Here is a 27244-nt window from a genome sequence, read left to right as displayed (position 1 = left end):
ACATAAACCACAGTTCCATACACATGATTCAGTTTATTTACTTGCATCTGGACTTGATCAACAAGGCAGTATTAGGGAAGCCATGCAGAGAGAAGGACTGTGTAAGCAATGGCTGGGGTCACGGCAGACTAGTCTGTGAAAGGGAAAGGCTTGAAGTGTGTGAAAGCAACCAAACTGATGTTTATTTAATCTCTTCAGAAATTATTTAATGAAAGCTTTCTCCTGTCTTTTGGTACCATTTTCTAGAAATAACAAGTCCTTGACAATGTTGAAATGGTAAAAGCACATTACCTATCTGTTTGGGTTAGTTTTATGCCATAATTCCCCATAAGAGAAATGAAAACAAGCTCTCGATAAGTGAGCAGGTCCCTGTGTTTCAGGCTCTCTTCTACCTGTGTTCATCTTTCCTGTGCTTTCTCTTCTTTTGCCTTGTCTTAATAGTCTAGCACTGCGGCAACAGACAGCAGCAAACTTTCAGTGGAATCTGAAGACACTAGTCATCTGCCGCCCTGGGAGCCTGGCATGTCTTTAAAGCTCGACTCTGCTATTCTCCACCCTTTCCAGCCCGAAGTTCTAGACTCCAGGCCATAATGTTTTGTTCTAACATACAGTGCTTCTGGTTGTGCCCAGCGTGTAGGCTTCCTTTAGGTTTCTGGAAGGGAGGATCTCAGATTCTGCTCTTCAGGTTCTGGTTAAACTTAAGTAGGTTTCTGAGATCCTAGCAAGTTGAAGGCTGCTTCTCCCCTTACTGTTGCTAGTCAGAAGGATGTCACCTAGCTCCTCTGCTTTGGTTGAGTACATCTTACATAGTCCATTCCTTACTTTCCACATTCAGGTACCTGACTATTTGGTCTCCTTACCATTCCTTAATCTCTTCTTTTTCAGCTTCACTGATATAGCTCTGGTTTCTTTTGTCCTTCACTTGAAAGAGTTCAAACAGCCCCACAAAAAGTTCTCCTTGCCTTAAGTTTATACTCCAAAGTCAGCCAGAATACTCTTCCTACCCTGATCATGTTAACATACAACCTCAGTTCCCCATGACCTAAATAATTCAGTGAAAGGGATTCTAAAGCCCCTTTAAAAGAAGCATGACCCAAATCTACTTTTCTATCTCCCTCTTTCATTGTTCCCATAAACCTCCAGAGTCCTACAAGGGTACTTGCCATGGCTAAGCCAGCTTTCCCCTTCTACACAAGCTGTTTTCTCTCTCCCCAAAAGCCCATGCTGCTTGCTAAGTGCTGACTTTACGACACTGAGGTGAAGTCTTCCTTCCTGAACTTTCTCATGAGATGACTTCTTAACATCTCTCTGTAACAAATCTGTTATCACAATAGTCATAGTAGCACATCCTTGTAATCCAGCAACTAGGAGGCTGAGGCAGGAGGATTCCAAGTTCAAGGTCAAGATATGTCAGCAACTTAGTGAGACCCTCTCTCAAAAGAAAGAAAAAGGGCTGGGTAGGTAACTCAGTGGTATCCCCACCCCCTGTTCAATTCCCCAGTACCCAAAACAACCCCCCCAGTCTGTTATAACATGCATATCATTGTTTTGTAATTTTACTAGCATGCCCCAAAAGCAGGTGTCATCGTACTCAAACTCTGCCAGACACTTGGTCTAGACTTCAGTAAGTACTAAATGTTTGTTAAAAAGAAATGAAATCCAGATACCTATTTTTCTGTCTGGGCCTCTGCACAATTCTATACATGTTTTCAGCAGGCTCTCTGACTCAAGTCATAGTATCATTTTCTAGCATCCTCAACCAGGAAACCCCACAACATACCACCTGACTGCGAAAGGCAACTACTACCTTCTGTTGGAAAGCCCCGTTTTCATCTCAAATATTAAAAACACTGAAGAAGCTCAATACAGACAAGTTCTTGGCACCTGTACACAAGTTTGGGGAAGAGGACAATGTCATAATTTAAAAAAAAAATTTAGAATACACTTCCAGTGCCACAGAACCCCTACTTTTGATGATGGTGGTGGTGGCATAAAGTACCAACAGCCTCGTCTTCTGAAAGGAACTGCCAGGCCGCTGATGTGATCATTCTGGGAAGAAACTTCACGGCGCAGTTCAGCAATTTCTTCTAAAACATTTTCAAAGCCTCCTTTGTTATCTGTAAAGGAAAGCCATTCTATGAAGTTGGCATTAAATCATCTACTTCCTTTCTTTCTCAATGTACAAAAGAGATTCCATGAGAGCCAGTGAATTTCATCAGTTCCTTAAGGCGACTTTCAGTTGTCCTTTTAATTAGTTTTTGTTGACACTAAGAGGATAGGTACATTAATCTCTCTTTCTGATTCCAAAGTAATTCAGGGAAAACAAATAAACAGACTCATAAGCATTATTTCTTTGAAAATTACAAATACAAACACCTTATCTCTAATCAAGTCCCTCAATACCCACACTTGACACAAAATGTTTTTTTAAATTCTTTAACCTATTAAATAATTTTTGCAACTAAGTCAAGCATGGAATTTATTTACAACAGTTAAATACGTTGTAATACTTTTGTCCTCATACATGTTGACAAACAGTTTAGTTTTATGACTACAAATAAAAAATCAAAGCCCAATAATATCTTACCAGCCCCAGTGAGGTCTAGTAAATCCCGCAGTCTTGTGATCTCTGCCCTTTGCCTCTCCATCATCTCATTTAGCTTCTCGATTTCTAGCACTTTTGAGTTTGCTCCTCCAGTACCTACATCTGTTTTTTCCATTTCAGTTCGAAACTATTAAAAAAATTCATCATACAAAGTATCATGAATGAATCCTTTCTCAGATGTGTGTATCCCTGCAACTTGATTATAATTCTGTAATTCTGTGGGGGAGTACTGGGGATTGAACTCAGGGGCACTCGACCACTGAGCTACATCCCAGCCCTATTTTGTATTTTATTTAGACACAGGATCTCACTGAGTTGCTTAGCGTGTTGCTTTTGCTGAGCTGGCTTTGAACTTGCGATTCTCCTGTCTCAGCCTCCCGAGGCGCTGAAATTATAGGCAGGTGCCACACGCCCAGCATAATTCTGTAATTTTTATTTAGTCCCTACCAGTGAGGAAATCACCTGACTCCTATATTTACACTGTGTTTCGTCCCTGCACACAGTAGAGACTCGAGTACTGATAGACTAATGATTGCACTTCAGATTTGATATATCACCTGAAGTACTTTCATCTTTTAGGAACTGAGAAAGATCCAGGAAGAAAATGGCTTGGGGACCAACACTGACCTGCTCCTCTGTCTCCCTGAGAAGATTCTGCAGGAGCTCGATCTCTGCTTCTGCTCGAATCAGGTCCCTGGCGGCTTGTGCTGCCTTTCTGCTGAACCTCTCAACTTCCTGCAACTCCTACTGGGACACAGTATGAGGAGGCCATCACAGGTTGTCATCTTCATTCTTTCTCTCAGACTGATTCTGTATTTGTCACATTGCCTGCCTGGGCTATCCCATGAACATGTGGTGTCAAACCCCACTTTCTCTGATGTTGTTCCCATCTGGGCAGCCTGATCCACTCTGGTCAAGTGGTCAGAGTGCTGCATTAGAAGGAACAAGGGCTTTTTCTTCACTGTTCTACAGTCTTCCACAATTGGTCTCTCTTTGGGGTCCCATCAATATATCTTTTTGGTCCTTTGATCTTACTGTCATTAGTATCTGTATCCTATAAAGTACTGTAACAAACATTACCTCAGGAGTCATAACAGCCCTATGAGATAACATTTTCATACAAATACACAAGATTTAAGGTTAAGACAGATTATGTGACAAAACTTCAAAACTTTTGTCCTCATACATGTTGACAAACACCAAAGTCTATAAAAGTTGCTATGTTTTTTGCAGAAGTAGCAGCAGTGGTATAAGCTAGTTCTGATTATGTGAACTAACCTCTGCCCTCTCCTGGTTAATTTTCATAACAGTGCCATGAAGGGACTTCAACTGGTCTTTGGCAATGGTGAGCTCGGCTGTAGCTAGTTTATCAGAGGCAGCCACAGCTTTCTTCAGACTCTTCAACTCTTTATCTAAACCAAGAAACTGCTCTTGAGATTTGGCATCTTCGTGTTTCTTCTAAAATTAAAAAAAAAAAAAAAAATTACTTAACTAGATGAACCATTTGGTAGCAATGAATTAAAATGTAAGCTTCAGAAACTGTTCTCCACTGCATGCACCATGTCAGAACAGTCCTAACAGGTTAGCACTCTATAAGTATCTACTAAACATATAAATAAAACTTAAAAATCTCAAAATTAGCATAAACTTTTTAAAGAATCAGTTTTCTTAGTTAAGAATCTCAGTGATCATAAATTTCATTCATTCAAGAAATGGATGGACCAGTCTTCAAAAATCACTGAATTAGGCTCTGGGCATTTACTGGTGAAGAAAGAAGTTGGCTATTTTTATTGTTGTTGTTGTTGCTTTGTGGTGCTGTGGATCAAACCCACAGCCTCACACAGATCAGGCAAGCACTCTATGATTGTATCACATCCCCAACCCCAAGAAGTTGGCATTAGGAACCAAAAGGAGAAGTATAATAAGAAAAGGGAAGAATTATATAGAGGCAAACCATTCAGGGTCTCACAGGCTTGAGACTGACTACAGTCAATTCACATTTTAGAAAGAGCACAATGGTTGCTCTGTGGAGCAGACCATGAGTAGAATTGTGGTCAGGTGGCCACACTAGTTATCCACAAGAGAGATGATGCCTAAACAAGGGTGGTGACATAAGAGAAGAAAAAAGCACATATACTCCAGATGTATTTTGGGGGTGGACTCAACAGAATTTGAGAACTAATGGGTTCCCAGTGATGTATACAGTAAATCAGTCACTGAGGCTGGGAGAAGGCAGATAGCAGGAGTGAGTAAAAAGGCATGAGATCGTGCAGTGTGGGAGAGTAAGCTTACTGAAGCTTACTGAATGCTGCCCACGGGAGGCTGCCAACCTAAGATTATAATGATACGACGATGCTGGATGGGGGATTTTCTTTCTTCCAGAATACCTAGCATGGGTGCAGGCCCAGAGAAAGTAGGAGACAGGAGAAAAGGGGAAAGGATTTGAGGGTACCTTATAAAAAAAAGGGCTTAGTGGTATACTGTGGAATTTAAATTAGATAAGGGAAAGTAAAGACAGAAAAGGTGCTATGGATCAAACCCACAGCCTCACAAAGACCATGCAATCACTCTATGATTGTGCCACATCTATTAAGAGATAGAAAGGTGGGGCTAATGAACTACAAGCTCAATAAGGTTGACAAGTTGTTGGCATGGAGGTGTCAGCAAGATAAGAAGTTCCAATTAGGGTGGGACACTTCAGCTTGTGTCTTCAAAAATAGTGGGTACAATTTCTGGATTTAACAAGTTCCATGTTGAGACCATGGGAACAGATGTTTGAAAAAAGCAATCAGAGAAGCCAGGGTACTAGAAAGCAAGATGAGGAATTTAAAAGTTATGTCCCATGGATGTATCCAATTGGTCAAGGGGTTTCTAAGGAGGCAAACTTATTCTATGATCATTTAAGTATCACCTGACTCTAAAGTTAGTCCTTAAATTCCTAATTTTCGTTTTCATCTATCATGATGCCTTGGTCTTAGATCCTTGATTCAATGACATGCGTCCAGGTTTCTATTAGGTCAGGTTTAGCTCTGTGCCAGCAATGCCAGCCAGAAACTATGAATCACACTAGTCAGGTGACTGGATCACCAGTGGGCAGGATCTGAGTAACAGGTACTTATGTGTCTGACTTTCCTAGCCTTCCCACCTTTTTCTCTAATTCTTGGAGTTGAGCCAGAATTCTCTCCTTCTCTTCATCAGCTTCCTGAAGTTGGAGATCTGTAAGGCCTTGGATTTCTTCCATACTTTTTAGATTTTCTTGCAAATACCGAATTTCGTTCTCCAACTGTTGGATTCTTGCATTGTGATGTCGCTTATCAAAATTAATCTGTAAGGAAATCAAATTTCAAGAATTATTTTTAAGCAAAATATGTCTAAGCAAGATAAGAACTTGTTACGGAATTATCTTTCTCTTTACTATAGAATGTAACAAAATTTTGTACTAAAAAGTTCACTGGGATGGTTTTATCTTGAATGTTCTCTAGGATCCATTTGAATGTTTGCTTCATTATCACAATATCATTAGTTTGAAAAAGCCAAAAATAAAACCAAAAACCAAAAACCTCAATCCAGATTCTGGCATCACACTGTACTCTAGCAATGTGATCTTATTTGCCTCTTATAAAACATCTCTCACTTGCTTCCAAAACAAGGAAAACTGGCACAAATAGACTATATTCGGGTTGAATTTTAGTCGCACTGAACTAGATTTGTTATGAGTAAAAATAACAACAGTTATGCTGAATTTATATAAAAGAAGCATTGTAATTTGGTCAAAAACATTAGCATTTGTCCAACACTACCCTCCAGCTGCCTCCTGCCCCTTCTTACTCGTGCTTCAAGGGCTCTTTCACAGGCTAGCCTGAACTCCTCTTGTCCATTCACCAGTTTTTCCTGCTGCAGAACCATTTCTTCCTGGAGTTTTCTTTCTCTAACTTGTGCTTCCTCTCTTTCCCATTGGGAATGTTCAAGAATTTCATTGAATTCTTTCTGTAAATCAGCAAGACTTTTCCCTAACACATCTGAAGAACTATAGATTCTGGTAAGAAAAGAAACAACATGGCAAAAATGTGACATTTCATTTTTGATGCTACATGCAAAACATGCTGTTAACATAGGAAGAGCTGTGCAATCCACAGAAATGTACTGAGACTTGCCAAGTGCAAGCTGTCATTTTACCAAAGGTTGAAATCACTCTGAAAACACAGGCTCATGTCAGGCTAAGAATAAATGTCCATATATTTGAAATAACCATCAGTTTTTTTATATTTGTTGTTTAAACTGTATAATGCAGTTCTAATTCCTGACCATATGAATTAGAAATGAAAGTCTTTCATGAAAGACTGTTAAAGAGTCTTAAATTTTTAAACGTTTTTAAAATTAAAAGTACCAAAAAATTTAAAAGATCTAAAATGTAAAAAAAAAAAAAAAAAAAAAACATTACAATTAGAATTAAATGATCTCATATCTCAGTCTCAGAAACATCATAAGGAGAACCTTGCAAAAGAAATCAGGCCATAAACAGAACCTAGGAAGATGAGTTCATCTTTCAAACTCACACTCCAACTCTGAGGCTGTGAGGCACACTCTCTTCTTGGAGGTCTAGATTTCTCCTTACCTCATTTCCCCAGCTCCTAATTTCAGTTTTCTCCTTAGCTCATCCACACGAGCTGCCACTTCTTCTGGATGAATCAAACCATCAACCACATGGATAAGGTGATTCTGGAAATCTTTAAGCTGCTGTTTTAAGAGGTTATTATCATCCTATGGAGCGGGATGCAAGGGGAAGTGTCTGTTATATGATGGCATATTTCATTTCACTTCTAACAAATTAATCAACATATCTAGATCACGGAATTAAATTCAGACAGTGCTTCTTTCAAATAAAAGTTGCTAATTTTCCTAAATTATAAAGCAAAACAGTTCCATATCCTAAACCATTGATTGTATTCTTTTGTATTAATAACTGGATGACTAACCTACTTCAAACTCAGCGTAACACTGTTAACTAAAGTGGAAAATCCAGAATTGCAATTAACATGTTTTAAACACCTGTACCATCTGGAGTCCTTTCACCTGTAAAGTGTTCCTGCGCGGTGCCCTGATGCAGCCTTTCTTTTACACCATAGACAGTTCCCTACTTTAATAAGAAACCATACTTGGAATTTTGATTTTTTTCCAGGCAGGTAATATGTGTTATGATATTCCCTTGTGATGGTGCAACAGCCCATTCTCTACAGTGTATTGTGTGGCCAGTGTTTTTCAGATTTTGTTTTGTAGTTTTTGTATCCCATCATATTTCCAATAAGTTGCATGAGATATTCATTTACCATAAAATTGGCTTTGAATTAAGATGACTTTGCCTGACTTCAGGCTAAGGGAGTACTCTAAGTTTGTTTAATGTAGGCTAAGCTATGCTATGCTATTCATCAGATTAGGAATATTAAAAGCATTTTTCAACTTAATAGTAGTTCTTTTTCTTTCTTTTCTTTTTTTCTTTTTTATTTTTTTGGTACAAGGGATTGAACCTCTGGGCCCCCAAACAGTGAGCCACATCCCCAGTCCTTTTTATTTTTTGAGACAGGGTCTTGCTAAATTGCTGAGGGTCTTGCTAAATTGTGGGGGCTGGCTTTGAACTTGCAATCCTCCTGTCTCAACCTCCTAAGATGCTTAAAATACAGATGTGCCCTACTCAACTTAATGGTATTTTCAACTTACAAAACCCTATTATAAATCAAGGAACATCTGCATTATATAATCCTGGCCACAGATGATGTGACAAGGCTAGCCAATCCACTGACTAGTGAGAAAATAGCTTCTGTGAAGCTGAACCAAGATTCAGTACAGCAAGTCCAAATAAGTGCTGAGCCTGAAAAGATATGTTCACTCAGAGCTGGAGTCCATGCTGGGCCAAATACAATTCCCAGAGAAACTGGGAAGGAAAAATGAGGGAATCATGTAGCCCCTAAAAAACTAATAGAACCCTCTGGTTCCCAGCAAGCTGTCTCCTTTCTTGAGCTTACATGAGCAGTTTTCAGTCCTTTGCAACAAAATGATTTCTGAGAAAAACAAATGTAGAGTAAGTGAACTTGTGCTCTTTATATTGGGAGGTTAGTAGGCCAAGTGACCAAGGACCTGGCTCTAATTAAGGTAGTCCTATGGCATGGCCACTCTTTTGGAAAGGTAATTTTAGCTTCTACCTTGGAGAAGACCCCCAAAGAATATTTTAGTACTTTCCTGTAAGAGATGTATACTGAAGTATTTATAGGTGAAACAAAGATGTATGAGATTTTCTTTAAAATATCCTGGCCAAAAAGAGATGGACTAAATGAACAATGAACAGACAATTGTTTAAACTGGATCACGGACAAATAAAGGATCATAAGACTATTTTCTGTGTTTTTTAGATTATTTCAAAATTCCCATAGTAAAAATAAACACTAATAATCCAGTGACAACCCACACAAACTCACTACACACACACCTCTCACACAAGAATGGAAAACATGTACATCTTTTATAGTATTTGCTTCAGAAGTTAAACTGATAGCAGTAAAAATTAAAAATTCTACATTATCAGATTTCCTTAAACTTTGAGGAAAACCATGTATGAGGTTTTGAAAAGAGAAAATCTGCATGAGCATAGTCTTAATTTATTAGAATCCTCCCTGCACTGTGTTTTGGAAGTCTTCCCCCAAATCAAGTCCTTTCCCCTCATCCCCTCTCCTCCCCTCCCCTCACTTCTCTCTACCCATCTATGGTGATGCTATTCTCTCTCTCTTTTTTTTTTCCTCACATCTTCATACATGTATTTTGTGTAACAATGAGGGTCTCCTTCTATCTTCTGTGCAATTCCCCTTCTCCATTCCTTTATTCCAAATGGTAAATAGCTGCCCTCTCAGTCAGCCACATAATCCTACTCTCACAGATCTGAAGATCTGCCTGCTGGTTCAGGTACTTTCTGCTGAGATATCTGTCTTCTTTGGTAGAGTTTAATTATCAAGAAAATCCTGTCCAACTGCAGTTTTTTGGGTAGATTATTTTGAGAAGAGCTATAAAAATATTCTGTAATATATTCTTCACAAAAGTAAAATCATTATATTTTTAATAGCATCCTGAGGATTGTGAAAACTGTTTATAATTAAGAAATTCTACTGCAACCCACTCTAGTTAAATTCATAGATAATTACAAAGATTTCAGCTGAAGAGGAATGCACAAATCTAATTATTTTAGCTCAGTCTGGTGACAAGTCAGCTTCTCAGAGAAATACAAAAGTACTGATTTCCTCCATGAATTCACACAGTACATTGTTTCCTACTGACATTGTTTCCATCTCTTCACATCATCATTAACAATGTAGGGAATATTCATATTAATAATCTTAAAACCATGGTCATAAGGGAACAGAGGCTATGGTACTGCCTGCCCAGAATTTAAAAAAAAATAATTTGAGTTGCTTATTACATGTTATAAAGGTTGTTAAATGCCTGACTAAAGATATCACCTTTGGATGCCCCATGTACAAATACATTCCAAAGCAATAAATCTATACCTGCAACTGCTTAAGCTGTGTGCGAAGTTCACTGTTCTCTCGTTCCTTTTCTTCTGAGAAATGGGCTTTTCCAAGGGCATTCTTGAGAGATTGTCTTTCCTTCTCAAGTTCTGCTTGAAGTGTTGATTGTTCTAACTGATGTCATAGGAAGCAACGATATAAAAGTGTAAAATAGCAATAATTTATGATCCAAAAAGGCATAAATACACATACAGACACAAGCCCTTTCTAGCTATATTTTAATGTTTAATTTGTACTCTGAAAATTAAAAACCCACAATAATTTACTGCAAGTCTTTTAAACCATTAATTCTTTAAAAATTTTTTTTAAAATTTTTTGTTTTAATTAGTTACACATATCAGTTCAATGACCTTGATATATCATACATTTGAATCAGATGGGATATAATTTCTCATTTTTCTGAGTGTATAGGTTGCAGAATCACATTGGTCATGCAGTCACATATATACACACACAGTCACATATATACACACACAGTAATAATAATGTCTATTTCATTCTACTATCCTTCCTTTTCCCCCATCCCCTCCCCTCCCCTCCCATCACTTTTCTCTACCCCATCTATGGTGATGCTATTCTTTTTTTTTTCCTCACATCTTCATACATGTATTTTGTATAACGATGAGGGTCTCCTTCTATCTTCTGTGCAGTTCCCCTTTTCGCTCCCTTTCCCTCCCACCTCTCTTCCCTTTCCAGAGGTAATCTTCTTCCCATGCTCTTCCTCCCCCATTTTGAGTCACCCCCCTTATATCAGAGAAGACATTCAGCATTTGTTTTTTTGGGATTGGCTAACTTCACTTAGCATAATCTGCTCTAATGCCATCCATTTCCCTGAAAATGCCATGATCTTGTTATTTTTTAGTGCTGAGTAATATTCCATTGTGTATAAATGCCACATTCTTTTTATCCATTCATCCATTGAAGGGCATCTAGATTGGCTCCACAGTCTAGCTATGGTGAATTGTGCTGCTATAAACATTGATGTGGCTGTGTCCCTGTAGTATGCTGTTTTTAGGTCCTTTGAGTATAGACTGAAAAGAGGGATAGCTGGGTCAAATGGTGGTTCCATTCCCAGCTTTCCAAGGAATCTCCATACTGCTTTCCAAATTGGCTGCACCAATTTGCAGTCCCACCAGCAATGTATGAGTGTACCTTTTTCCGCATCCTCGCCAGCACTTGTTGTTGTTTGACTTCATAATGGCTGCCATTCTTACTGGAGTGAGATGGTATCTTAGAGTGGTTTTAATTTGCATTTCTATGATTGCTAGAGATGGTGAGCATTTTTTTATGTATTTGTTGATTGATTGTATATCCTCTTCTGAGAAGTGCCTGTTCGGGTCCTTGGCCCATTTGTTGATTGGGTTATTTGTTTTTTTGGTGTTTAGCTTTTTGAGTTCTTTATATACCCTAGAGATTAGAGCTCTATCTGATATGTGAGGGGTAAAAATTTGTTCCCAGGATGTAGGCTCCCTATTCACCTCACTTATTATTTCTCTTGCTGAGAAAAAACTTTTTAGTTTGAATTTGTCCCATTTGTTGATTCTTGGTTTAAATTCTTGTGCTATAGGTGTCTTATTAAGGAAATTGGGGCATAACCCCACATGATAGAAATTAGGGCCAACTTTTTCTTCTACTAGGCGCAGAGTCTCTGGTTTGATTCCTAGATCCTTGATCGATTTTGAGTTAACTTTTGTGCATGGTGAGAGATAGGGGTTCAATTTCATTTTGTTGCATATGGATTTCTAGTTCTCCCAGCACCATTTTTTGAAGATGCTATCCTTTCTCCATTGTATGCTTTTAGCACCTTTGTCTAATATAAGGTAGTTGTAATTTTGTGGGTTAGTCTCTGTGTCCTCTATTCTGTACCATTGGTCTACCAGCCTGTTTTGGTGCCAGTACCATGCTGTTTTTGTTATTATTGCTTTGTAGTATAGTTTAAGATCTGGTATAGCAATACCACCTGTTTCACTCTCCCTGCTTAGAATTGCTTTAGCTATTCTGGGTCTCTTATTTTTCCAGATGAATTTCATAATTGCTTTTTCTATTTCTGTGAGGAATGCCGAGGGGATTTTGATTGGATCACACTGAGTCTGTAAAATGTTTTTGGTAATATGGCATTTTAATAATATTAATTCTGCCTATTCATGAGCAAGGTATATCTTTCCATCTTCTAAGGTCTTCTATTTCTCTCTTTAGGGTTCTATAGTTTTCATTCTATAGATCTTTCACCTCTTTTGTTGATTCCCAAGTATTTTATTTTTATTTTTTGAGGATATTGTGAATGGGGTAGTTTTCCTCATTATTTCAAAGGATTTGTCACTGATATACAGAAATGCCTTTGATTTCTGAGTGTTGATTTTATATCCTGCCACTATGCTGAATTCATTTACTAGTTCTAGAAGTTTCTTGGTAGAGCCTTTTGGGTCTTCTGGGTATAGAATTATATCATTAGCAAATAGTGCTAGTTTAAACTCTTCTTTTCCTATAGTTATTCCTTTAATTTCTTTCGTCTGTCTAATTGCTCTGGCCAGTGCTTCAAGAACTATGTTGAATAGAAGTGGTGAGAGAGGGCATCCCTGTCTTGTTCCAGATTTTAGAGGGAGTGCCTTTAATTTTTCTCCATTTAGGATGATGCTGGCCTGAGGCTTAGCATAGATAGCTTTTACAATGTTGAGATAAGTTCCTGTTATCCCTAGTTTTTCTAGTGTTTTGAACATAAAGCGGTGCTATATTTTGTCGAATGCTTTTTCTGCATCTATTGAGATTATCATATGGTTCTTATCTTTAAGTCTATTGATGTGGTGAATTACATTTATTGATTTCCATATGTTGAACCAACCTTGCATCTGGGGCATGAATCCCACTTGATCATGGTGCATGATATTTTTTAGTTGTAGTTTGGACAGAATACCTTTATTAATTTATTTTTTTATATTGTGGTAAAGATCAAACCCAGGGCCTCTCACATGCTAGGTGAGTGCTCTACCGCTGAGCCACAACCTCAGCCCTAAACTATTAATTCTTAAAGGAGTTAATTTCAGGATCAGCTAGACCTGAATATATCAAATCAGAATATTTCAGGTGGCCCCAAACACCTAATTTCAAAAGCAAACTATGTCCTCAAATACAAGTATCAAAATCCCTTGGTGTATCTATAAAAATGCAGATGCCCAGAACCCATCCTGGACTGATAGGTTAAAATCTCTATGGTGGAATCTAGGAATCGGCATTGAACAAGCTTGATAAGTGATTTCATGTAACTTAAGTGTACCAATCAGAGATCTGTAGATCTGCAGATCATGTTCCATATTCTCAAAGTATGACGTGAAGACCAATCTTGGCAGTCCTAGTGCTAAGAGGGGGAGTATCTCTTTCAATACCAAGTGATCAGTAAAAAGGCCAGGCTCTTGTAACCTTTTTATCAAGAATTAGGAGAAAAAAAAAAGACAATGAAAGTACAAAGAAATACACACACACATGTATATACACATATACATACATGTGTATGTATACGTAAATTGAAACTAGTAAGGGCTGTCTTAAAATAAAAGGAAAGAATTTTAAAGGATACCATTTGGAAATTTTATTTACTTTTATTAAAAATATGTATTTACTGTTATTTTCATTGTTTTCCCCAACCTCTTGTTTTCCATGACTCTCATCTGTCAACTATAGTTTTATAAAACTTCGTGCTCTTTGTATAACCCTGACAAATGCCAAGTGATTGGTATCTGATAAGGAAATACAATAAAGTAACTACTATAATAAACCAGACCTACTCTTAGCTCCCCTTCTAATCATACCAATGTTCTTTTACATGCAACTTAAAAGAAATCCCTTAAAGCTATTCTGAGAAATAAAAAACAGAATTTATTGAACATCAACTATCAGGTGCTTGCATGTCTATTATCTCCTTTAACCTCACTGTTTGCCATTTCACAGAATAATAAGAGGCTGGGAGGCTCAGAGCCATGAAGTAATTTGCCAGGGTCACACAGGGCTAGTATTTGTACTCAGAATGTCTGACTTGGAAAATGTGACCTTCCTGTCACTCTATATACATGTATTACAAAGCGTTTAATCTTAAAATAAAAGAAAGGAAGGATGGTTTTTTTTTTCCTTTTTTTTTGGGGGGTGATGGCACCAGGGATTGAACCCAGGGGCACTTAACTATCCCCATCCCTTTTTTTATTTTGAAACAGGGTCTTACTAAGTTGCTTAGGGCCTCACTAAGTTGCTGAGGCTGCCTTTGAACTTGTGATCCTCCCTGCCTCAGCCTCCGGAGCTGCTGTGATTACAGGTGTTGTGCCACCTTAAGGTGGTATCTTAAGGCCCGGGTTTTTAAAACTTAGTTTCTGATTGGCACATGGCTCTTACTTACCTGAGTAAGCCTTGAGAGTTTTTCCAACTCTTCCTTGAGCTGGTTGGCTTCAGCATCTCTTAGTTTTAGCTGAGCCTCCAGCTCAGCTTCATAGGCACTGAGATCTCCTTGAGTCTGCTGCAAGGATGCATTCACTTCATGCTGTTCCTGGAGGGCACTTTCTAGCTCTGCAAGCTCCTGAAAAGATTCAGTGTGTTTAACTGTGGAACCCTCACTGTGTTACTTACGCATCTGCAAGTCATTATAAGTAACTTGTGCACTGTAAACTGAGGCTAGCCAGCTGTTGCTGCCTGACTGATAACAGCATGATGAAGCCTCAGGCTGTGCAGCCTAATTGGAGAACAGAACCCTGACTAAATGTAATCAGAAAAGTCAGGAAGCTACCAACCCATTGCTTCCAAAGTAACCAGTTGTGTGATCCTTTAAGAGAATCTGAAAACACACAAAGAAAGATAGGTCAGAAAAAAATAAAGAGGGTAAAATTTAAGGCCTATTTTCTATCAGAAATTGGATTAAATGTTTTCACATTTATTTTATTGTATCTTCAAAATAACTATGTAAGGCAACTTGAATTTTTACAGATGAAGAATTGAAAAATGAACATCTCAATAAATTACATAATGAAGTATAGCTAGAAAAAGGATGAAATCAAGATATGACCTAGACCTCTCACTCCAAAGCCCACAGCTCTTCCTATTAAAATCACAGTATTTTCACTGAAGAAAATGGGATTGGCACTCTCTAATATTAAGGATGAGAGAATAAGTTAAATGTGTGCTAATAAAAATATAAATACATATTGGTTAGCATACTACAGTTCTAATTAACTTTAGTTTGTTTTTTGAAATTAAATGTTACAGTTTTTACCTATTTGGGATCTTGAAGAATTAGATAGAACTATTCCAGATTAAAGAGGAGGATCCTGTGATAAGAACTTTTACAGAAAAATTTCTCAGTGGGCAAAGACCACTGGGCATCTCAATCACTTGAGTTTCTTGTGTGGAATTCAGATACCACATATAATCAACAAAGGACTAATATCCAGAAAAAATAATTTCTATAAGTCATTAAGGAAAGACAATCCAACAATAACAACAACAAAAGGCAAAGAATATGAATAGGGAGTTCGCTGAAGAGGAACCCTGAATGGCAAATAAACAAATATATGCTCAACTTCTCCAGTAATCATAGGAAAATATGGTTAAAATAAGATACTATTTTATATGGAGTATAAAGGAACAAATTAAACAAACCACAAGAAATAATCAGGCAAATCCAGAATGTGTGAAAATCTATAGCACTATTCACTTTGATTCTCACAAACATACACCCTCTATACACATGTCCACATGCCCACATGCTATAAAAATATTAGGATAATTGGAAAAACTGGAATATGGTTCAGGTCTTTGACGACATTAGGGAATTACCGCTAGCTTTCCTAGGTGTAATCATGGTACTATAGTGATGAGAAAACTTTTAAGAGATGTATGATGAAAGGGTGATCTTATATCTACAACTTTATAATGATCAGGATAGAAAAGGGTATTATCTATGAGACAGAAAATAAATTCAGCAAAATATTTATTAAATCTAAATGGCTCACAGATAAGCCACTTCAACTTTCCTGTATGTGTAAAAATTTTCTTAACACAAAGACTGGGAGGGAGGTATCATTTAAAACTCAGCAGAGTGGCAAACATGAAGTTTGACAAAATATTACATTTTCTGACTCTAAGAGTTATTCTGTTTTTACCTTGAAAAAAGTGTTTTAGGAAACACAGGCTGAAATATAAGGGGCAAAGGCAGATGAATTCTCAAATGGTCAATGAAAAATATCTATTTAAAATATACATAAAATCATGTAAAATTACATGGAGATAAAGCAAATGGGGCAAAATATTAATTGCTGAGTGAATTAAAAATAAGAATAAAATAACTCATTAAAGCTTAAAAAATAAATGCCTCACACTGTTGGTGGTAGTAGACTTGTCAGAATCACTATGGACAGTAATTTGACAATATTTAGTGAAGTTAATTAAAGATGCACATTCTCCCTGATCCACTTCTGATCACAGTTCTAATGTTAGTCAGACTTCCCTTACTATGAGAAAATACCTGAGATAATCAACTTAAAAGGAGAAAATATTTATTTTGGTTCATGGTTTCATTCCATGGTCCCTGGACCTGTTGTGGCACAAGACATCATAATGGGAATGCATGGCGGAAGAGGCCTGTTCACCTCATTGAGGCCAAGAAGAAAACAGAGAGAGAGAGAGAGAGAGACTGGTGTCTTCATATATTCTTCAAGGCTATGACTCCAATGACCTTACTTTCTTCCACTAGGCCACACCTCCTAAAGGTTCCACTACCTCCCAACAACTCTACAGGACGGTGGCCAAGACTTTTACATATGGGCTTTTAAAGATTTTTATCCCAATTCCAGCAGTCCCCAGGGTCAAGACGTGTTTAAGAATGTCAGCATTGTCTGTAATAGCAAAAGACTGAATAATACCCAACTGTCCCCCCAAAAGACAATGAATAAATAATAATTATGTATACACAATGGGATGCTACTCACATTAATAAAAATAGAGCTGCAACTATCAATGTGCATAATTCTCAAAAACATAAATGAAAGGAAATGCCAAAGAATAAGTACACTGACCTTTCATTTAAATCTTTAAAATCACAAATAAATGTTTACATATATAATAAAAGAACAGAGATGCAGGGAAATAATAATATTCAGGATGTTACCTTTGGAAGGGAGTACATAGAGGTTTTTAAATTTATCTGCAATGTTTTATTTATTAAACTGGGTTATGGGTTTCAATTTATAAAAAAAATCATTAAATAAACACTGTTACTTTTTGCTATTTATAACTACCATTTTTAACTTCTTCAACTAACTTAATTTGAACATCATCTATTTCTGAAGTTAAGGAAAACAGGAAGGAAGAAACAAATCATACCTTTCTCATATTTTCTGCATCCATAGCAACTACTTCCAGTTCATCCCTCTCCTGCTTGACTTCAGTCAACCTCTGTAGCAATGTCTCTTTCTCATCCTGTAGCTTTCTACATTCATTTTGGGCTTGAGTTGCCTGGTCTTTGATGGTTCCCAGATATTCCTGCAATCCACTGATGACACCTTCTAAATCCTTCTTCAGAGCTTCATTTGCTACTATCTGGCCTGAGCAAGATGGAAAAAGGTTAATAATGTATATTTTAAAAGTACTGCTTTTGGGGTTGGGGATGTGGCTCAAGTGGTAACGCCTGGCATGTGTGAGGCACTGGGTTCAATCCTCAGCACCACATAAAAATAAAAAATAAAGATATTGTGTCCACCTAAAAAAAAAAGTAAATATAAAAAAAAAAAAAGTACTGCTTTTTCTACTCAGTGATTTGTTGCAAACCAAGAGTGAAATTCTAACCTTCTAATTATATCCTATCTTACTTTTCTTTCTCAGGATGCAATGATACTTTTCTTCTTATTATTCACAGTACAGAAATATTAAGCAGGTACAGGATAAAAAGAGTATATTTTGTGGGAAATGTTGACAAAATGCTGATTCATGCTGCAAAATGTTTAAATAATTTCTAAATAAAAATGATAAAAATATGTACTAAAACTGAGTTCTTGTTGCTGAAAACACAAAACAAAATCACTCAATATACAAGACTATATACTATTCGAAGACTGGCAGTATAAACACGTAACCTAAAGACTCAAAAACCAAAAAACAAACAAATAAAAAAAATCACAGTATACACTGGATACCCACTATGTCACCACTTTCTGAACACTCTCTTAATTCTCTCAACAACTCATGATCAAGAGAGAAATAACTTGTCTAAGATGACACAGTTGATAGTAGCAAAACAAGGACTGTGCTGTTTTTTAAGCTGAGCCCAGGTTCCTATTGTCTTCCTTTTCCACTATTATGGGAATGCCACAATTTAAATTAATGTTGCAAAAGTAGACCCTAAAGTTCTTCTTATGCTCTTCCTATACAGAGACGCTGACTTTCCAGATGACAGAAGACTCTTTGCTCCTGAAAGGGTTTTATGCCATAGAAGACAATCACATGGCAGCACTTATTGTCATCGTCTACTGACTTTTGGCTCACTGAGTGGACTGACCTGACTCACTTGGCAGCAATGCAACAAAACATACTAAAGCAAAATTTAAAAATTTTTTCTAAACACTTTTGGGTACCCTATAAACATTTCCCTATCAATTACTAGCACCAAAAGCTGAACTAAGCTAATATCTAGATTAATGTGTTTGCATATCATCGTTCTTTTAATATTGAAACTGACTGACCTTACCTCAACCTTAAATTCTCACCTTCAGTAAGTTGCTCTTCAAGGTCCTTAATCTCTTCAGTCTCCTTAGCAATTCTAGAAAGTATTTCATCCAAACGGCTTTCAAGCTGTTTGTACTGCTTGTTCATAATGTCAAGCTGTTGTTCTTTACCCCTTTTCTGAGCCTTCATATGGGACTGAGTTAAAAAAAAAAAATTCTTAAGGCTTTAAAAAATAATAATCCTTAAAAACATTTTTAAAGGAAGACTAGAAAATATAGGGATTTGCATTTATTTTGTGTCAGGCCCTGTATTACTTTCATGTGAACAGTTTTCATTTAAATTTCAGCATAACTTGATATGGGAATCATATTTGTTCTATAGATAAGAAAACTGAGGATCAGGAAGGATAGATGACTTTTCCAAGCACACAGCTAGAAGGTAACATAGCCAAGTCCAATATTATCTATTGGGCATTAAAAGGTGTCTTTAAAAGGAATTTTCAGACAGTTAATTTATTATACTGAAATACATTATGTTTATAGAAAAAGACTTAAAAGTACATTCCAAAATGTTAAAAGGAATTATATTTGGATGAGAAGATTACAGAAAATATTGTTTCTTTATTCATGAGTTGTTTTAATATTTAGAAAATTCTGATATAAATTCTATAAAGTAATGCCTTTTTTAACCTTAAAACAAAACAAAATAAAACCCTATATTCAAATGTACCTTAAAGTTTCTTAGGGAAAATAAAAGATATGAGATAAATAAACACTTACTTGGGATTCAAGTTTATTTTCAATTTGTTCTGCAAACAAACATTTTGCTTTTAGATTCAATAATCTGGGAGCTGCGAGGGACCTCAAAGACGTTGGGAAGACACATGCCTCTACCCACCACATAGGCCTCTGGTGGAAAAAACATCTTACACACACACACACACCCTAATAATCACCACATTGGAGAGCCACTGTTAACCAAGAGGAGTGGATTGTATTATTTCTCAGATGTGCTGGGGGCGGGGGATTGAGAACTACTGATCTTTTCAAACCTTTAATTTCACAAATAAGAAAAATGAATCTCAGATCCATCAAATGACTTGTCCATGTCTCCTTAGGCAACTGTTCATATGGAAACAATTCCCCAGAGAACTTTTGCCTTCCCATTTACCCCACCCCCAGCCCCATGACTCTAAATTTGCCTCCACAAGATCAGAGGAACACAACACCTAATGAAAAAGCTATCAGGAGAGAAACCTGTATCAGAGTCTGAACAACAAACGACCCATTAGATCAAAAAAAGAACACTTCTCAATTTTAGGCATCTGCTTCCCCCAAATACTTGAAAGAAATGTCTCTTCATTTTTTGAAGAACAAAGTGGCAACTTGACTGGGAGGTTTTTATTTTACTACTGGTAAAACTTGGAATTTTCAAATCTTGTCTTTCCTCACATTCCCAAAATACCCATCTGAAATCGTTCTGAAAAGGTTAACTGCAGATATCAGCTTACATCCTAACCACGAATTTGTATGACTCAAGGAAAAAAAAAAATTGCACTCATATCTAAATGAGTAAGTCTTTAAAATTCACCATTTAAAAGTCCACTGAAACCACTTCATATGCAGGACAAAAATTTGGTTCAAAATACCATGTGCATAAAACACATGGAGCAACAGTAGATCCTGCAATGTTCACCCCCATGGAGCTCACAAAAGAGTTATTGTAAAAACAGGAACTTACATCTGACTCCTCCTCCTCCTCTAAATCCTTTGTACACAGAGAGAGAAAATGATCCGTACCTTAACTTAGAATTTGTCCTGTTAAAACTGAGCCGTTGAGCACAGAGAAACTGGGCGGAACGCTTTCTAATGCTATCTTCAAACTCATGTGCACTTCCCTCTCTGACAGCCACATTTTTGCAAGTTTCACGAACCTCAGTAACTTCCCAGCGCCTCAAACCACATTCCTGGCCAAAAGTGAGTGGCAGCCCAGCCTGTCCAGTCACTAGAGCCTCTGCTGGCAGGCCCCACCCTCCTAGCTTTAAATCATAACACAGGAAGCTCCCCAGGGCCAATCACGCCCCAACACCACAGAGATCGCAGAGATTGCCACAATGGAATTCCCTCCAGAGAACTGCTACCTTTTGCTTCCATTAGGCATTTCCCGACGGGAGAGATCAACACAATCTTCTTAATCATATTTGCTAATGTGATATTTTGCTTCTGGCTACGAATAACTAACATGTGACCTGATTTTTAAGTGGTACCTTTTCCTTTTGAAACTTAATTTAATTAATATATATATTTAAAACCTGACTGAATTAATGTTAGAATGCTCCCTTTTCGGGGGTGTGTGGGGGGGAGTGCTGAGGATTGAACCAGGGCCTCAAGAATGCTGGGCAAGCGCTCTACCACTGAGCCCACCGAGTTAATTTTAAAATAATTAATTTCTTTAGATCTCTAATCCCTTTGTGAGGAGTTGGCATAAGTAAGGACTCTACCTCTTCCTAAAAGGGTGATTTGGGGGCAAATCACTTACTTTCCAAATCACATTTTCATTCTCTTCAAATTGAAGGGAAAAAAAAAAAAAAAACTGACACAAACCTGACATGGATGGGATGATTAAAAAAAAAAAAAAAAAAAAAAGAGGTTGCAGCATATGCAAAATACTGGCACAATGCAAGACATGTGGGTGCTTAATATGTTTGTTTTCTATAATATCTTTAATTACAGTCCAACTTTTACTTTCAAATTCTATTTACTATTCAGAAAGATACTTTTATCTAACTAGATAATACAGGTCAATTAAATAAAAGTCTATCTAAGTCTAAAGAAAAATATACATAAATCACACTCTTGATTCTTTCTCTTTTGCTAAACGGCTCACATTTTGTAGCCTAAAAGGGGTGCCTACCACTAGCCAATATGTGTAGCAACTTCAAGTAAATTAGAAAAAGATATTCCTTCTAGGTGAACAAATTAAAAGAGATGCCCTCTGGTGTGGGGACCAAGAACTAAGAACTAACTTTTAGTAGTTTTAAACAAAACCAAATGGGAAACTTAAACCTGGTTTGTATGTTCCACCCCTACTAGCACAGACTGATTCTGGCTACCTTCAAAACTTGGACAACATTCCTATGTCTCACTGTGCCCCTTTCTATATGTAATTCTTCACAGAGATTCAGTGAAAATTAAACTCTCCATCTGCCAAACACACAACCTGGCTTTTAATTAGACTCAGATTACGGAACTGGAAGGGGCAGCACATGAGCCTGTGGGCTGTTCCTTCCTACCCCCCAGAAGGCAAACATTTTTAAACAGAGGGCTGGTCCCTAGAGACACAGATAACCTTACTTAGATGGTAGCTTTCTAAAACAAATAAATGCAATCAGATATTATCAACCTCATTACACATGCAGAACTTTAAATAAGCAATTTTTCATCTAATAAAAATTCTTTAAAATAAGATTAATTTTGGTTTCAATTTTAATAAAGTCTCAGGCTTTTATTAGAAAGGACTTCATAAATGTGGAAGCTAGAGAGAGAAAAAAAAAGGAACAAAATAAAGGTATCTCACAGAATAGAAGAGAGGTAATAGAGTAGATAGGGAGGAGGGAGGAAGAGAAGACATGGGAAAGTACTGGGGTACAAAATGTACCAAATTATGCTATGTCCATCTACAAATATATTACAATGAATCCCACTTGATTGTATATATAATCATAATGCACTAAATTAAAATAATGATAATAGAAGGGAGATTAGTAGAGCAAGTGAATGGGGGGAAAGGAAAGGGAAAGTACTGGGGAATGAGATTGATCAAATTACATTATGTGCATGTACAAATATGGCATAATAGTTTACTAAAACATTTCAAAGAATATTACATAACCTGTCAAGTACTTAAAGCAATTACAATTGCATGTTAGATTCTGTGATAACAGTTAATTGAAAGATCTTCAAAGTTTTTAAAAAAGATATCCTTACTATTCAAAATATGTCAGGAAAATGTTTAGGAAATATTTTCACTTACTTTAGGAATACTAGTTCACATACAAGCCATTAGTAAGATTTCTCAGAGTACTGAAAGAAAGACTTGAGCCTGACCCTATCAGTCAGTCACCTGACCACATCTTAGGAAGACATACTCCTGAGAAAAGTTTCTTTTTAAGGACAAAATAATATTAAAACAACAAAAAAGCTTTAGCAGAATATTTGCATAAAGGATTAAAGAGGCAGAAAAAGAACTTTGACCCCCTTCAGCAAGGAAAGAGAAGGAGTTAAGTTTGGAGAGCATCTTGGAGCAAGTTTCTTTAGTTCTGAAATAAAACGAAACTGTTAAGTGTACTCTGCGGCTGCCATTTACTGAAAGGTACTTTCTTGAAGACTAGTTTTGTTCTGAACACATTCACACATTCCCTATGTATATTCACATGTATTTATGTATATGTATAAATATATATGACACATACGTACATACATATATACATATAATGTATATAAATTATACATACATATATGCACATCACTTAAATTATACATCAAACCAAAAAGAGACATGCAGAAAGGACTCTACTGCTAAAAATAGTGAGACAAGTACTATCTAGAGAGAATAATATTCAAATGTCCATAGAACAAGTCTAAATTTCTTAATTTACTTACATGTTTTGGGTCTTTGGAATCCAGGGTATCTATGGCTATTTGCAGGTCCTTGATCTCCTTCTCCTTTTCAGCAATTTCTTGTCGCTGCTTTTCCATCTGCATTTCTAGATCCAGAGTTTCCTGGCGTAATTTATTTAGAAGTTGTATTCTACCACTCAACTGCTTGAAAAGAAGGTCTTTTTCTGCTTCTGAAATCTAATTCCCCCACACCCCAACAATTAACAAAGGATAGCAACACTGATTTATAAAGACAACTTCCACAATGTAAAAAATATTTTATGTTCTATCAGGTTCCACCCACCTTTTTTTTGGTCCTGTGGATTGAACCCAGGGACACTGTACCCCTGAGCTACATCCCCAGCCCTTATTTATTTATTTAGAGACAAGGTCTCACTAAGTTGCTGAGACTGGCCTCAAACTTGCAATCCTCCTGCCTCAGCCTCCTGAATGACTAGGATTACAGTTGTGTACCACCACGCACAGTTTTCAGATTTCTCTACAAATTAAAATGTGGTAGTTATCTAGGCACTCCCCAAATATATCTTATTAAGTAGAAAACCTTATTATTTTACTAGTTTGTAAAAACTGATAATTTAATAGGTACAGTTGTCATTCTAGTATAAGCAACTTGTAAAATATTAATCATAAACCTAATATTACAGATAGCTGATTTTACATAGCACTTACTACGTGCCTGGTACTGTTCTGAACTCTTTATATACTTCAATTTACTTCTCAAAGCATATAAAGTAGAAAGCATATTTATTGTAATTTTACAGATAGGGAAACTGAATTATGGAAAATTTAGATATATTGCCCAAGGTCACACTAGGAGATTAGATGTGTGAAAAAACATGCAAATAGAAGCTTAGAAGGAAATAAGACTAAATATTGTGATGATTATACAATTCCCCCTAATCACAATACTTTCATAGTTAGGAAAAGAATTTAAAATTCTGTGTTACCTAGATAAGATCATCTCAACCACAGAATTATAAAACATAAAAAGCTCTTGTTAAAGCCAGGTGTGACAGTACACACCTTTAATCCAAGTTACTCAGGAGCCTAAGCAGGAGGATAGCAAGTTCAAGGCCAGCCTTAGCAACTTAGAGAGACCCTGTCTCAAAAATAAAAAAATTAAAAGGGCTGGGAACGTAGCTCATAGAGCACCCTGGGTTCAATCCCCAGTACAACAAATAAACACACACACACACACACACACACACACACACACACAGTCTAAATATTTTTCAGTGCTTTTCCTATAATACTGATGCTGTTTAACTACATATTTCCTTTTTACTTTTTAAACGTGTTTATTGTCTACCAGTCTATCCACCAAGGAGGGACACATGTCTGTCCCACTAATTAAATTGAAATTTTTATTTTACTGGTAAAAACGAGGCTGAAACTTACCTTAGCAGGTCAAGTAAATAAGCAGTGTAAAGAACAATTCAGGGTTACATTTACTCATTTAAATAAATAATTATTTTTCCAATCCTATTTATAAGCATCCATTTATTTTCAAATCATGTATATTATTAACATCTACCTGTATAGTCAGTTTACTGTAAAATATTTAACTATTAAAACCATCTTGAGGGACTGGGGTTGTGGCTTAGTTGCCTAGCATGTGAGATACTGGGTTCAAGTCTCAGCACCACATATAAATAAACAAAATAAAGACCCATTGACATTTAAAAAATATTAAAGACAAAAAAAAATCTTGATGCTCCATCCACCTGGCTTCCCACTTTCAATTCATCTGGAAGCCCTGACAGTTCTCCTGCCTATTTGACCTGCAGTTTGGTTGGCTTTCTCTCCCTAGCCACCGCCATCTTCCTGATTCATTCATCCTGTTACTGTTTCTTGCTTGAACTAAATACCAGCCTCTTAACCAATCCACAGATCTTCATTCTCTCTCTCATCCCATTTCACCATTAAGCAGTAGCCAAAGTGACCGCTTATATAGACAAATAGATCAGCCATTCTACTTAAGCCCTGCAAAGTTTCCCACTGCATACAGAATAAAATCCAAGATTCTTAAAATGGCCAATGAAACCTGGCATGGTCTTTAACCTCATGACTCTTCGAATTCATCGTCCAGTACACTTTCCTTCACTCAGCTGAGGAATTTTTACTATGAAGCCTTTTGCAAACACTGCCATCTCTGCCTGGAATACTCTTTCTTCTAACTCTTGTCTCTCTAGTTCCTTCTCATTCTTTGTGTCACCTCCAATCCCAGCACAATGGAACCTGCCCATAGACCCAGCTACTCAGGAGACTGGGCAGAAGGATCACTTATATCCAGGAACTGTTAGACTAGTCTGGGCAACATGGTGAGACCCTGGTCTAAAAAAAAAAATCTAAACACCACCTCCTCAGAGAAACCTTCAAGAGCCCTACAATCTAAATTTTTTTCAGTATTTTTCCTATAATACTGATGCTGTTTAACTATGAATTTTCTTTTTACTTTTTAAACTTGTTTATTATCTATTTCTCCTACAAGTCTGTTCACAAAGGAGAGATTCATGTCTATTTTGTACATTACTCAGGAGCCAGTCTAGTCAGGCATATAGTAAGTTTCCAGTACAATCCAGCCAATTTCTAGTTTCTGTATAATCTAAAAATAACACTATAGTATATCTTTTAAAAGAACCTATGGTTTGGACTTCACATTTTTTCAACCTATTATGATTATAGTTATCATTATAATTTTAAAATATTGATTCTTACAAGTTGTAAATAAGTATGCATTTAAAAATGAAAATTTCAAAATACTTCCCTTTGTGAATCTCCCACACCATCAAATTACATCATGGACTTAACTACTCACTTCTGCATGAAATGCTTTGGTTATTTCTCAGAATAAGCTACTTTCATCTTTTTTGTATATAATATATCTTTTTGGTTTGTTTTTTATTTGATAATGTTCATGCTATAGTTTTCTATAGCATTTAATCTGGGTCCCATTATCTTAAAGGTGGAGGGTGCTTAATTAGTTAGAAGACTCTCTTGGGGAAAGTAGTCACTTTCACAATGTAGTAGACCAAATACATCTTTTCACATGAATTTTCAGTCATTTACTTCTATATGCTTTATAAAATGTTGAAGACATCATCATGAATGAAAGGATAATTGAGAAATGCTAGAATCACATTTGAATTTGAAATTCATTATTCTGTGATTAATTAGACTGTACTGACTTTAAAATAAACATATTGTTATAAAGGGAAACATGTTTCATTTTCACTTTTTCATTTCCTCTTAGCATGGCTGCTTTGCTTTTACATACTTTTTTCCGTTGTATAGCTTCTTCCAGTTGTTTAAATTCTTCAGTAGCTCTTAAAATTTTTTGTTCTGCCTCTTCTATTTCATCATGTAGTTCTGACAGTCGAGTTTGTGCTGTGAATTTAAAAACCATATACACACAAGCAAATTCTGAAATTTCTACCAGATTTTTTCTTTGCAATAATCTCTTCTCTCTCAATTAAATTCTGTCATTATTGATCATAGACATTTTAAAACTTACTTATGATAGCTTTCATCTCTATTAAATATTTTAAGAAAAAATTGTTTTGTGATATGCTATAGAACTATAATTAATCTTAACATAAAAGGGACAATACTTGAGATTCCCAATGTTAGTGAACCATTTTGAGAGAAAGAGGATTTTATTGAGAAATATACACTTTGTATGCCACTAAGTCATA

General features: G+C 36.5%; 1 protein-coding gene across 5 annotated transcripts in view; it reads right to left on the bottom strand.

Annotated features, from left to right (window-relative positions):
* Positions 1–27244, bottom strand: part of Cntrl (centriolin) — a 90354-nt gene that overhangs the window by 26148 nt on the left and 36962 nt on the right. Inside the window, exons 10-22 of one of the 5 annotated variants that reach the window (XM_027945013.3) lie at positions 26827–26936; positions 23532–23726; positions 18912–19065; positions 17533–17753; positions 14558–14734; positions 10156–10290; positions 7221–7366; positions 6434–6641; positions 5751–5930; positions 3884–4063; positions 3233–3349; positions 2588–2732; positions 1969–2117 (exon numbers count right to left, since the gene is read on the bottom strand). In XM_027945013.3, the coding sequence (XP_027800814.2) occupies positions 1969–2117; positions 2588–2732; positions 3233–3349; positions 3884–4063; positions 5751–5930; positions 6434–6641; positions 7221–7366; positions 10156–10290; positions 14558–14734; positions 17533–17753; positions 18912–19065; positions 23532–23726; positions 26827–26936 (2117 nt within the window). Of the gene's footprint in view, positions 1–1968; positions 2118–2587; positions 2733–3232; positions 3350–3883; positions 4064–5750; positions 5931–6433; positions 6642–7220; positions 7367–10155; positions 10291–14557; positions 14735–17532; positions 17754–18911; positions 19066–20610; positions 21129–23531; positions 23727–26826; positions 26937–27244 lie in introns of those variants that run through there. The other 4 variants (XM_071600888.1, XM_071600889.1, XM_071600891.1 and 1 more) reach the window with 4 other exon arrangements.

The sequence above is a fragment of the Marmota flaviventris genome, chromosome 13, assembly GCF_047511675.1.
Source record: "Marmota flaviventris isolate mMarFla1 chromosome 13, mMarFla1.hap1, whole genome shotgun sequence".
NCBI classification, from domain to species: Eukaryota; Metazoa; Chordata; class Mammalia; order Rodentia; family Sciuridae; genus Marmota; species Marmota flaviventris.
Note: the sequence above shows the minus strand (reverse complement) of the source record. Positions and strands in the feature narration are given on the sequence as shown.